The sequence below is a fragment of the Palaemon carinicauda genome, chromosome 39 (assembly GCF_036898095.1).
Source record: "Palaemon carinicauda isolate YSFRI2023 chromosome 39, ASM3689809v2, whole genome shotgun sequence".
NCBI classification, from domain to species: Eukaryota; Metazoa; Arthropoda; class Malacostraca; order Decapoda; family Palaemonidae; genus Palaemon; species Palaemon carinicauda.
In genome coordinates, this window is record NC_090763.1 from 974,563 (window position 1) to 987,426 (window position 12,864).

At 41.8% G+C, this 12,864-nt stretch overlaps 1 protein-coding gene across 3 annotated transcripts in view; it reads left to right on the forward strand.

Moving 5' to 3' along the window:
* Positions 1–12,864, forward strand: part of LOC137630958 (rab GTPase-binding effector protein 1-like) — a 114,816-nt gene that overhangs the window by 27,187 nt on the left and 74,765 nt on the right. The window contains exon 1 of one of the 3 annotated variants that reach the window (XM_068362487.1): positions 12,008–12,393. The exons of the other annotated variants lie outside the window; for them this stretch is intronic. Within the exon in view, the coding sequence (XP_068218588.1) occupies positions 12,297–12,393 (97 nt within the window). The 5' untranslated portion in view covers positions 12,008–12,296. Of the gene's footprint in view, positions 1–12,007; positions 12,394–12,864 lie in introns of those variants that run through there. 3 annotated transcript variants of the gene reach the window in all.

Consider the following 12,864-nt stretch of genomic DNA (forward strand, 5'->3'; position numbering starts at 1 on the left):
CGTTTGGCAACTCCTGGATGGAACTTAGACGTGGTCCTAAGGTTCCTCATGTCAGACAGGTTTGAGCCATTACATTCAGCCTCCCTGAAGGATCTCACCATCAAGACGCTTTTCCTAGTGTGCTTGGCTTCGGCTAAAAGGGTCAGTGAAATTCATGCCTTCAGTAAGAACATCGGCTTTTCTACAGAAAAAGTCACATGTTCACTTCAACTTGGTTTCCTGGCCAAAAATGAACTGCCTTCTCGTCCTTGGCCTAAGTCTTTTGATATACCTTGCCTGTCAGAGATCGTAGGCAACGAACTTGAAAGAGTGCTGTGTCCAGTTAGAGCTCTTAAGTTCTACTTAGCTCGTACTAAGTCCTTACGAGGTGGATCTGAGGCATTATGGTGCTCAGTTAAGAAACCATCATTGCGTATGTCAAAGAATGCTTTGTCATATTTTATCAGATTTTTAATACGAGAGGCTCATTCTCACTTGAATGAAAAAGACCGATGCTTGCTTAAGGTTAAGACGCACGAAGTAAGAGCTATAGCAACTTCCGTGGCCTTTAAGCAAAATAAATCTCTGCAAAGTATTATGGACGCGACCGTTTGGAGAAGCAAGTCGGTATTCGCGTCATTTTACTTAAAAGATGTCCAGACTCTTTACGAGGACTGCTACACACTGGGTCCATTCGTTACAGCGAGTGCAGTAGTGGGTAAGGGTTCTACCACTACATTCCCTTAATTCCAATATCCTTTTAATCTGCTCTTGAAATGTTTTTAATTGGGTTGTACGGAAGGCTAAGAAGCCTTTCGCATCCTTTTTTGATTTGGCGGGTGGTCAAATGTCATTTCTTGAGAGCGCCCAGATTAGGGGTTTGATGAGGTCCTGTTGTATGGGTTGCAGCCCTTGATACTTCAGCTCCTGGGAGTCTTTCAGCATCCTAAGAGGATCGCTGGGCTTCGTGAGGAAGACAGACTAACAAGGCAGAGTAATCGTCTAAGTCAACTTCCTTACCAGGTACCTATATATATTTGGGTTTTGTTATGATATAACTGTCAAAAACTCTAAGCATATACGCTGTAAACTTAATTAACTCTGGTCTCTACCCGCCACCATGGGTGTGAATCAGCTATTATATATTCACCGGCTAAGTTAAATATTTAAAAATGATATTTTAATTATAAAATAAATTTTTGAATATACTTACCCGGTGAATATATAAATTAAAGGCCCCCCCTTCCTCCCCGATAGAGACCCAGCGGGATGAGAAGAATTGGAGCTGTTTACATGTATATGCGGTATCTGGCCGATAGTTGGCGCTAGTGGGCACACCCGCAACCTTCATAGCGATCGCTCGCGAGTTTTTGTGTTTTTCTGTCGAGCCGCCGGAGGCTCAGCTATTATATATTCACCGGGTAAGTATATTGAAAAATTTATTTTATAATTAAAATATCATTTTTGGCAGCAACTATTTGATTATAACAAGGTAACTAATTCCAAGCTTTCCTTTTCATAGTTCTTGCTGTTAAATTATACATTTATTTCATAAATTTCTTAGCCTTTTTATAGTTTTTATAAGATTAACTCTTATATGAATTCACTATTAAAATGGGTCCATGAATTGTTAATATCTCTCTTCGGTGATGTACTGTATCTGAAATATGATTTTCAGGTTAAAGAGATTCATATTTTTTTATTCTTGTGGCTCTTTAAAGCTACTAATTTTTGCCACATTTGTGTTACCTGTGGGAATATCAGAGTGATTTTATTTATGTTGTTTTGAGAATTGCAAATTCTTTGTAATAGTATGCAAAAGGTACAGTAATTTAGAAAAGAGATTCCCAATATATGTAACTCTATTTGTATCTAGAAAAAAAATGGGATCGGCATGGAAAAAAGTAATTGATACCTAAAATAAAGAAAGTGTAAAACAATTGGTAAATTAAAGTAGTGCAAATTTTCTTTTTATAGTAGTTTCTTTTGAAGGCAATTTGTTAATAAAGTGGGATTGATATTTCTCCTCTTTTTTGTCTGCTTCTTCAAGCAACTCGAAATGCTTTTGAAAACTTTTTATTTATTCCTACACGAATACAAACTTCAGAGTTATTTATATGGGTTTACTCCTATGTCGATTTTCTAAGACCGCGCAAACGAAAAAGGGTTGTTTAATTAGTAACTACAAAAGGTAACTAAGCCACTCCAATGCCTAGCAGTGCTATGCTCTGCTGCGAGGCGAGCTTTACTCTTCTGGTCGCCACATTAAAAGTCTGTCCTCTCTTGCTGCTCTACGATTATGCTAACGCTCCATTTCTGCTCCACGATCACTACAACACTCCCTGTTAGATTACCCGTATAGTGCGTTATTTTCTTTTTTGCTTAATTTCTGGTGTTACTGTACTAGTGTTATGCGGACTTGCCTCAGTCGTGATGGTTGCCTTTGTGGCACCCTCATGAGTTTGGTCGTGAGAGATCCACATCCTCTCTTACCTTCATAGCAGGGTAAACGTTGTTAGGACCTCTTCGGTAGCGTCCACAATTCCAACTTTGGTTGGGCCGAATTGTATCCTCACCATCCAAACAGTCTATACGGAAGGCCAAAGTATCAACCGTCTACTCGTCTGTTGGCACCGCGTGTGTCAACATAAGGCTGATATGTCTGTATGCGCTGCCATCCCTTCGTCCTCTGACATCAGAACATACTGCCATTTCAGCGCGTTAATGTATTCCTCCATGCAATGGCTATGACACTGTTTCATTTAATAGAGAGTTACCCCTTGACCGTGGTATCCCTACCCAGTCACGTAATCGTGTTGACATTTCTTATGAATATATACCTATGTCATCTTAGGTTGACCAAGTAGCCTCTACCTTAAGAACTTGATTACCTTGTTTGGATCCTATTTATCCAACAACTGAATGTCATAACAATGGGAAGCCTACTATTTTAGAACCACTTATGCAAACCAGTACCTTTCCCACTGTTCAAACTGCTTCTGGATTCACTTGTTCTATGGAACAGCCAAGATCCTCTTTTTCAGGTGTTTCTACATTTCTGGATAGGAAAAGTGTCCCAGAGCCATTACTTCTTTTCCTTCAGTGGTATCCCCATCCACTCAAAAGGATGTTCCAGTTGAAAAACTCCATAAAAACAGCCCCTATAGGTGGTGCCCTAAGTGGCCTTCCTCATAGAGATCTTACTTATCACATGGGCCGAGCTCCCTGCTGCTTCCTGTCATGCTGTTAGAGGTATAGTAAATATGGTTCCTCCCAATCTTTCTCTGTCCCCTCTTCTTATCATTTATGGAATGATCCACGAGAGAGATGGGATGTACAGGGAAGAATTAAATTCTCTTTCACTGTTCTTAAGACAGAGCTGCCCCCTACTCCTAAACATATGCCAATTTAGGAATAACATGCTTTGATTACCATTGACGATTCTCCGGACCATTGTGCACGCAGGACCCAACTCTGCTGACGTGGCCTTCCCTCCAGTTACGGATGTCTGGGTTTGAAGCTACACACTTTCTAAGGATATTGAGTCATTCACCAAACTTGGATGGTTTGGGAGAGCCTTTTTGCTCACAAGTAACATGTAGGCGTTACACCAGTGATGCAATTATTCCTGAATTGCATAGTATGAGACACTGCTTTGATGTTTCCCTCTCAAACCAGACCTGGGACATGCTTGACTTATTCAATCCTCAGGTTTCAGCACCTGAGAATTCTCTCGAATTGAGTAGATCCTTGGAATTGCCACCTCTGGCACTATCTTGTCAAAGGAAATTTTTTATTGATTCTGAGGCTCACCCAAACCCTCTGCCTATTGACCCTGACATTGCCAACCTGGTATCCAACCTCTCCTCCATTTCACATGACTTCAGAGATGCAGACTATGGCGGAGGCAGTAATGTCCGCCATTCAGGCCTGCTCTTAGTTCTATCACTGGTTAGGGCAGTGTCACACATTTCGGTGACAGAAAAGATGTGGAGTGTAGATGTTGTCAAGGAGTTCGAAGATCTTTCAAGATCGTGGCCTAAGGTGTTAGTTTCTTCTCCACGAGATAGTTCCCTGTAGGGTAACTGCATTCTCAAGAGGTGTGATGCTGTTTTGGCTATATTCACAAAACAGTTGTGCCCCGGGGACGATCTTTGCCTGTGAAACTCCGGGGTAGACTTCCCCACTTTGTTCCCACCTCCTGAAGTAACTGCTGCTATTGAAAAGGCTGAGAAGGCTAACTAGTCTTACTTCATGAGGAGAACTGCGGCTCCAAGAATGCCCGCCCCTCAACAGTCTCAGAGAAACTCGCCTTTCAAACAACCTACTCACATAGACCCTTCCTACCTCCTATAGCCTCCCATCATCCTAGGAGAGGACATCCCTTTGGTTGAAGGAGTTGAGACTGTCTAGGCTCTCGCTAGGGATGGAAAGTCCCCCAGCTCACCACTAGTGTGAGGATGCTTAAAAAGCAGTTGGGACAGGTGGTAGTTCTCTAGGGCCAATCCCTGGGAAGTAAAAGTCCTACGTTTAGGGCAGACTGCCTTGCCCAACTAGGTCAGACTCTGACAGTCCAACGTTTCTATATGAAAGGGTCCACAAAATGATCCCCTCCCTCAAGAGGAAGTGGCCAAGATGTTGGCCAAAGGGACTGTAGAGGAAGTCTTAGACAACTCTTCAGGCTTCCTCAACAACCTCCTCTTAGTAGAGAATCTAACAGGTTTGGAGACCTGTCATAGACTTATCCCAAGTGAACCTGTTTGTGTTACAAACAAAGTTGAAAATGGGAACCCTGGACACTGTTATTCAGTCTATCAGGAAGAGCGACTTTCTGCTGACCAAAGACCTGAAAGACTCGTACTTCAAGGTCCCCATCTATCTAGGTTCAAGAAAGTACCGGAGGTTTCCTTTCAGAGGCAAGGTCTACCACTTTCAAGGTGCTGTGCTTTGGCTTCTTCACAGCACCCCTGTCTCAGCCTGGGCTTTGGCCTCTCCACAGCACCCCTGTCTCAGCCTGGGCTCATGCCATGGGTCTCAGGCTCCTCTGGTATCTGGATGACTGGTTTCTTCTAAAAGAGTCACATACTTTGCTAGCTGAGCACAGAAGCCTCCTCCTCAACTTCTGCAAGGAGTTGTAATTCAATAGAACCTAGATAATTTCCACCTCGTCCCCCAACAACATATCAGATACAGTATCTAGTTCAGCAGAACTTAGAGAAGTTCCACCTCGTCCTCCAACAACATATCAGATATCTAGTTCAGCAGAACCTAGAGAAGTTCCACCTCGTCCGCCAACAACATATCAGATATCTAGTTCAGCAGAACCTAGAGAAGTTCCACCTCGTCCCCCAACAACATATCAGATATCTAGGAATGGAGATCTACTCGGCCCAAGCTAGAGAGTTTGTGTTTCCCGACAAGTTGATAAGATTCAGACAAGTGGCAGAACCTTTTCTAGAAAGTGAATTGTTCCCAGCTTGCTCTTGGCAGAAGCTTCTGGGTCACCTCTCTTCATTGGAAAAACTGGTTCCCTTTGGGAGGATGTATCTTTGGTCGGTGCAGTGGGCTCTGAAGAGCCAGTAGTCACAATCATCGAACCCTTCTGCAGCCTTAGTCTCAGTGCCCCAGAAGGTAGTGGTAGATCTCCAGTGGTGGCTGAGACTGGAGAACCTGCTAGCAGGCATACCCCTGCAGGTTCCTCCTCTGGGGTTCCTTCTTTTCTCCAATGCCTCTCACCAAGGATGGGATAAGACCTTTCTTATCACCTACCTGGAAATGAAGGTGGCATATCTAGTGCTACTCCACTTCTTGGAGACCCTCAGAGGTCACTATGTGGTGTTTATGAGCAAAAACTCCACAGTTGTGATCTACGTCTCCAAACGGAGGCTTAGTATCCCACTTGGTAAGCCAGCTAGTGGACTGAATCCTTCATTGGGCACAGAGCAATGCAGTATCTCTCTCAGCAAGAAAAACGTCATTATAAACCATATAAGTCGACCTGGGATGACAGTTGGATCCGAATAGTCTTTGCTTTCTCGAATGGCACAAAAAGTTTTGTGACTTTGTTGTGTTCCCTATCCAGACATGTTTGCCACTCACCTTTACACCAAACTCACAGTATATTGTTCTCCAGTTCTGCCCCAGCTGTAGTGATGGAAAACACCCTCCAGCACCCATGGAATGGTCTGGACTTCTATTCTTTTCCTGCGTTCTGTCTGATTTGTCAGATCCTGAACATGATAGGCGTGTCCCAAGAAGTCAGAGTAATACTTGGAGCCTCAAAGTGGTTGCAAGCGGAGTGGTATCCAGACCTACTAATCTTCTCACAGAAATTCCAAGAGACCTTCCAGAATGGCCAAACCTACTAAGCCATCCACACGTTTGAAAGTTCCATGGGTCATTCCACTGCCTGTCTCTTCACAGCTGGAGATTATCCAACATCTCCTCTGAAAGAAGTGTTCTTTTGGACTGACTGCGAAACAACTTTTTGGATACCCCCAAAAGTTGTCTGCAGCAGTCTAATAAGCCAAGTGGTTAACTTTCTTTGGTTGGTGTTGTAGGGGGGAATATTGCTTTACTCAATACCACTATTTCTCTGATTACTGACTTTATAGTGTTCCTGAGGAATGAGAAATATTTTTCAGTCACTGTGTTGAAAGGCTACCACTCAGCCTCGAGCCAGGTTTTTAAACTAAAGGGATTTGATCTTTCCTCATCATGGGAACTATCTGCTCACATCGGAAGTTTTTAACAGACTTGCCTTCCTCGGGAACTTAAGCCTCCCTCTTGGTATGTGATTAAGTTTTGTAGGTCCCTTAAGGCTCCTAATGAACTTTTACATAAAGCTCTAGGCAGAGTTCTCCCTTTGAAGACTGTCTTCCTTATTGCCATATCTTCAGCCTAGGGAGTAAGCGAACTATATTGCCTATCTTAGCATAAGTCACATTTCAAGGGTTGGAAAGAATTATCCTAATTTTTTGTTCCCGAGTTTGTGACTAAGGCACAGAATCCAGTTATACTTGATTCTAGATTTGACTCTAATGATTTCGTCTCTCTAAAAGATAAATAATAATCCAGATAATCTCTTGCTCTGTCCCGTAAGAGCAGTCAGGAAGTACCAGAAGAAGATTGCCTCTCTCAGAACTAGAATTCCTAATCTGTTTGTGAGTACTGTAATGGCTACCTCAAAAAGAAAATCTCAAAGAACACTTACTGCATGTCTTTTGGGTTTCATAAGACCGTCATGAGAGTTTATAAATCTAAAGTGGAAACGTTGCCAAGGCTCCCCCCCTCAAGCATGTGACATCCGAGGACTTTCCGCAACCCTAGCATTCCGCAAGAACCATTCAGTAGCCCAAGTGCTTAGTGGAGGGCTCTGGAAGAGGCAGACCCTCTTCACAGGCCATTGTTTAAAAGACTTTACTCATAGGTCCCTGGATGCTTTATCCTTGGATCCTGTTGTTGCAGCTGAGCAACTAATTTAACCAAAGCTCATATGCAGCACCTAACCATATGTCACAGCATCAGTTATTCCTTGCATGTAAAGGATATGAAAAGTGGTTTATGTCTGAGCGTACTCACCTTATCCAAGCTTTGTACCAAGGAGGAGTATAGTACAGTACTTGCATTTACCACACCCTTATGCAGGTAAGAGTAACTATTTTTCTTCAATTATGTTTTATGGTTTTAACATAATCCATAAAGGATTCATCAAACAATAGCCAGTTCCTTGTGATGTGCAGTGCCTATCTAACTAAGGCAAGTGACCCCTGCTAGGCCACACTGATTCCAGTAAGATCATCTGACAAGCATTGAAGTGGAACTTGAAGAAAAGACATTTTGTCAATTTCCTTAAACCCAATCCGTCACCCTTCTGCCAATGACTTCATCGAGATTTAGGGGGCATTTCCTCCACACCCAAACTTCTTGTTTTAACATAATTCTTGATGCCTACTCCTGGAAATGTTCCATCCTACTTAGGTCTCTTGACAGAGGGATTTACACTTCAGCCTCGCCTCTTCATGATCTGGTTGAACTGTCTTTATTTGATTGCTATTCAAATTTAAAAAAAGGACGAGGTCTGGCTCTCGAGCCTCAACAGATTGGTGGATGCGCCTGTGCAGCAGAGGCCCTTGCTAGCCCTCCCTTTGGCAAGGGATGTGAAGCTGGGATTGGCGCACGTTAGCAAGGTCGTGGCCAACCATGCTGAAGCCCCCAAGAACCAGAGCGCGTCTAGACTTCTCCAGGGCCTGAAGACGCAGTCCCGGTTCTACCTCCCTTTAGGACACCGTGCGGGGGCCTGCGCAGTAGAACCAGCAGTCGCCATCTTGGGACAGGGTGCAGCGGAGGAGAGAGCTACCACAGCACCGGTTTGTTTCTCCCCCGCGGAGACTGCCATGATGGAGGAGCTGTCTAGGGACTTGATCCACGTATCATCGTGGCTTGATTGGTGGGCCTCCACGCTGGTAGGATTCCAGTCTGGGCATGACCTCGCAATTCCGGAAAATCAGGCCTTGCTGAAGGAGCTGATTAGCTTGGGAGGTAAGGCCCTGAAGTTCCATTCCCATCAGTCGATAACGCAAACCGCTAACTGGATTCTGAGGAAGAGTCCGGAGATAATGGAGGGTATCAATTGGGACTACTTCTGGTTGATGGTGATACCCAGGACGTTGCAGGTACCGAATCAGGCGGATGCCCTGTTCGTGCGCCCAGGCTGAGACTGTCGTGAAGATCCTCGTGAAGACCTGAGGGGCTGTGGACAGACCAAAGCAGAGGGTCTTGAACTGCAACATTTGGGTACCCCATTTCACCCTTAGGTACTTCCTGCTGGAGGGGTGGACAGGGACCTGGAAGTATGCATCTTTGAGGTCTATGGACATCATGAAGTCTCCTTCCCTCAAGGCCGCTAGGACCGACGGTTGATGGTGATACCCAGGACGTTGCAGAACTGTAGTAGCTTCGCGCCTTGCCCCCTCAGTGTTTCCTCTGAGGCTGAAAGCAACAACCAGTCGTCCAGGTACCGAATCAGGCGGATGCCCTGTTCGTGCGCCCAGGCTGAGACTGTCGTGAAGATCCTCGTGAAGACCTGAGGGGCTGTGGACAGACCGAAGCAGAGGGTCTTGAACTGCAACGTTTGGGTACCCCATTTCACCCTTAGGTACTTCCTGCTGGAGGGGTGGACAGGGACCTGGAAGTATGCATCTTTGAGGTCTATGGACATCATGAAGTCTCCTTCCCTCAAGGCCACTAGGACCGACGGTTGATGGTGATACCCAGGACGTTGCAGAACTGTAGTAGCTTCGCGCCTTGCTCCCTCAGTGTTTCCTCTGAGGCTGAAAGCAACAACCAGTCGTCCAGGTACCGAATCAGGCGGATGCCCTGTTCGTGCGCCCAGGCTGAGACTGTCGTGAAGATCCTCGTGAAGACCTGAGGGGCTGTGGACAGACCGAAGCAGAGGGTCTTGAACTGCAACGTTTGGGTACCCCATTTCACCCTTAGGTACTTCCTGCTGGAGGGGTGGACAGGGACCTGGAAGTATGCATCTATGAGGTCTATGGACATCATGAAGTCTCCTTCCCTCAAGGCCACTAGGACCGACTTCGGAGTGTTTTCCCTATTTTCTCATGTTTTCTCTTGAAGGGTCACCAAAACCTAGCCTCCTATCTAGGTTCTCCCCCCTTTCTCTCCTCATCACGGTCTCTAGGTCCTGTGGTACACTCCCACCTCCTAAGGTATAAGTCTCCTAAGAAAGTAGTTCGAGGTAAGTACTTCGTTTTGGAACAAATCACAAATTTTAAGTAATTTGTATTTTTCCTAACAGTACTTACCTCAAACTACTTTCGGGTTATGGCCCGCCCATCCTACCCCGAGTGCCTTACAGGACTTAATAGAAACCTTCGAGGTAAGTACTGTTAGGAAAAATACAAATTACTTAAAATTTTTGATTTTTTTTGAGTACTATGCTTGTCATAGAGATTGACCCGCTTAAAGGAGACTCCCTCCCTCCTAAGAAGACCCCCCACATGAATGAATGATTCGGAAATTTTTATCTGCATAGGAATAAACTATAAATTTTTTAATACAGTTTGTATTTTTCCTAGCTATACAAACCTAAGCCATTTACACAAAGGTCTCACTTCCTTCACCCCACAAGTCTTGCCTAGGATAGAGTAAAGTTTGCCTTGTAGCAGAGTATAGTATTGGCCAGCAGTGGAGTTGTTAGTAACCTATTGTAATTACCAATTAAGCAACCCTTTTTCTTTTGGTCATAGAAAATCTACATGGGTTTAAACCCGTATAAATGACTCAGGGTTGTATTTTTCCTAATTGTAAAATCTTGAGTCCATAATATAAGGACTAAGCAAAAGTCAGTGTGACTACTCAGTGAACCGGCAGGGTGATACGGGTTCCCCGCCACAGACCAGTAACTTCCGACACCCTGTTATAACCTCTTGCCAGTCGAACTACCTGCTTTGCTGAAATCATACTCACATTATATTACTTGGGTTTTTATGGTTTGGAATAATGAAATTTTTATTTTTAGATTTTTGATGTTAACAAAGTTGAACAGTTAAGCATGAAACGACCCATGGAAATGAATTATAAGTGCTGTTAGAGTCAGTGTATTAAGGGGTGAAAAGGATTCCACAAAATGCTGTATTATAAGTACCAATTAAGTGTGTTATCCAAATCACATTATAAGCTGTACTCCTACGGTGAAATACAATATGCATAGGAAAATTCTCTCTCTCTCTCTCTCTCTCTCTCTCTCTCTCTCTCTCTCTCTCTCTCTCTCTCTCTCTCTCTCTCTCTCTCTCTCTCTCTCTCTCTCTCTCTCTTTTGTATGGATGTTATTCCATGCTTCAAAATTTAATCTGAGATTTAATTGTAAGTACTGTACTTCCTTTTCAATTTATCAGTAATCCCTCTGTTGAGTACTGTACTGTTTTCTTATTTTTTAACCTTATTTATTGACTCTCTTTCAAATACCTATTATGACTTGTGTTCATTATTCTTGACAGTTATCAATCATCGTCTGAGGGTTACGGTACTTTTTTTCCTCTGCAGAACTGCCTTTTTAGCAATAACTTATTGAAGGAAGCTTAATAGAATTGTCCTAAACTATTTTTATCTTATCAGCAACAGTTTTGAGTTGACAGATTAAAATGAGAGATTACATTGCGCCATAGTGAAATAATGTTTTATGTTTCAAAGATAATTTTATTGCCCTTAGTTTTGTATATTAATCATGATTGACACTATTGTAAAAGGTTAGATAAGTATCACTGTGTGTGCTGTATTATGTCAAGTAGATGAAAAGGAGAGTTGTGGGTAGAAAGTTTGCTAGAGAATGTTTTAAAGAGCACTGTGATATAGATATATATCAACCATTATCATGGATGACAAATTGCTTTTAAAGTTCTCAGTTATCAGAAAATGTATAGATAGTTTGAATGATAGTACCAAGGCTACTTGTGATAAGATGATAGCGTGCGATAGTTTCCAAGGGCTGTAGCATACAAATACATTAATATTAGAGCAGTTGGAAGAGCCTCTGTTATTGTGATTGATTTATAAATGTTCTAAGGGACATTATTGTCTAAAACCTTCTGATATTGTACTCAAAAGTATTTTTGATGTATCTGTAACAACCTTTCATAACTATCAGTTACATTAGGCATCTAATTGCTTTGAAAGTTTTATAGAAGATTAGTAGGTTTTTTACTTACATTGGAGTAACAATAAGTATTTCTTTATGCTCCATCTTGTAAATAATTGTAGTGTATTTCTGATTATGGAATTATGATTTCTATTGATGCAAGTGGCAGAATTTTTATACTCTTGACAGTACTAGTATAGCACTGCGTTGACTTTCCATCTTGATAAAAGTTTTTTTATTTATTTCTTGATCATATTTTTTTTATCGGGATCATGGTGATATTTTAATGTACAGTTTGCGCACAGAAATTTTTTATATTTAATATAATTTGTAAGAAAGTAACTACAATTCGTTGTTGTGTCCCACATTGCCTATTATTTTAGATAACTGTACCGTAGTTTTCATTCAACGTTCCTTCATGAAGCTGATAGGCTGGGTGTGCTTTCTCAGTATATTGTGTTTATTTTTTATTTGGAAGTCTAGTTGTTGTTTTACAAGTTTGGAATCGGCGAGATGACGGAATTCATTACTGCTATACGTTTAGTTCGTCCTGTAAATGAATTTAATAATTGTAAGAGTTGTGGGAATGAAAAATCTATGATTTGAACGAAGATCAGTAAAACTTCCTAGCCAGAAATAAAGTTGAAGTTAGTTCACCATGGAGAGTTCTAGTAATAGTGAACTGTTTAGGAGTGTCACAAGGAAGTTTACTCGCCTATTTTCTCCGGATGAAGCTGGTACCTACAGTGATGGAGGTAAGGCTTGGTTTCAAGGAATGTATTTGTTTTGGGAGAGTGAAAAAAATTATTTTGGTGAGGATTATTATTATTATTATTATTATTATTATTGTTTTCTACTACTACATCTACTACTACTACTACTACTACTACTAGCTAAGCTACAACCATAGTTGGAAAAGTCAGAGGCTATAGGGCTCCAACAGGTAAAAATAGCCCTGTGAGGAAAGGAGTTAAGAAAGTAAATCACAAGAGAAGTAATGAACAATTAAAATAAAACATTTTAAAAACAGTAACAACATTAAAATAGATCTTTCATATATAAACTATATTATTATTATTATTATTATTATTATTATTATTATTATTATTATTATTATTATCATTATTATTATTATTATTATTATTATCATTATTATCATTATTATCATTATTATTATTATTATTATTATTATTATTATTATTATTACTTGCTTAACTACAACCCTA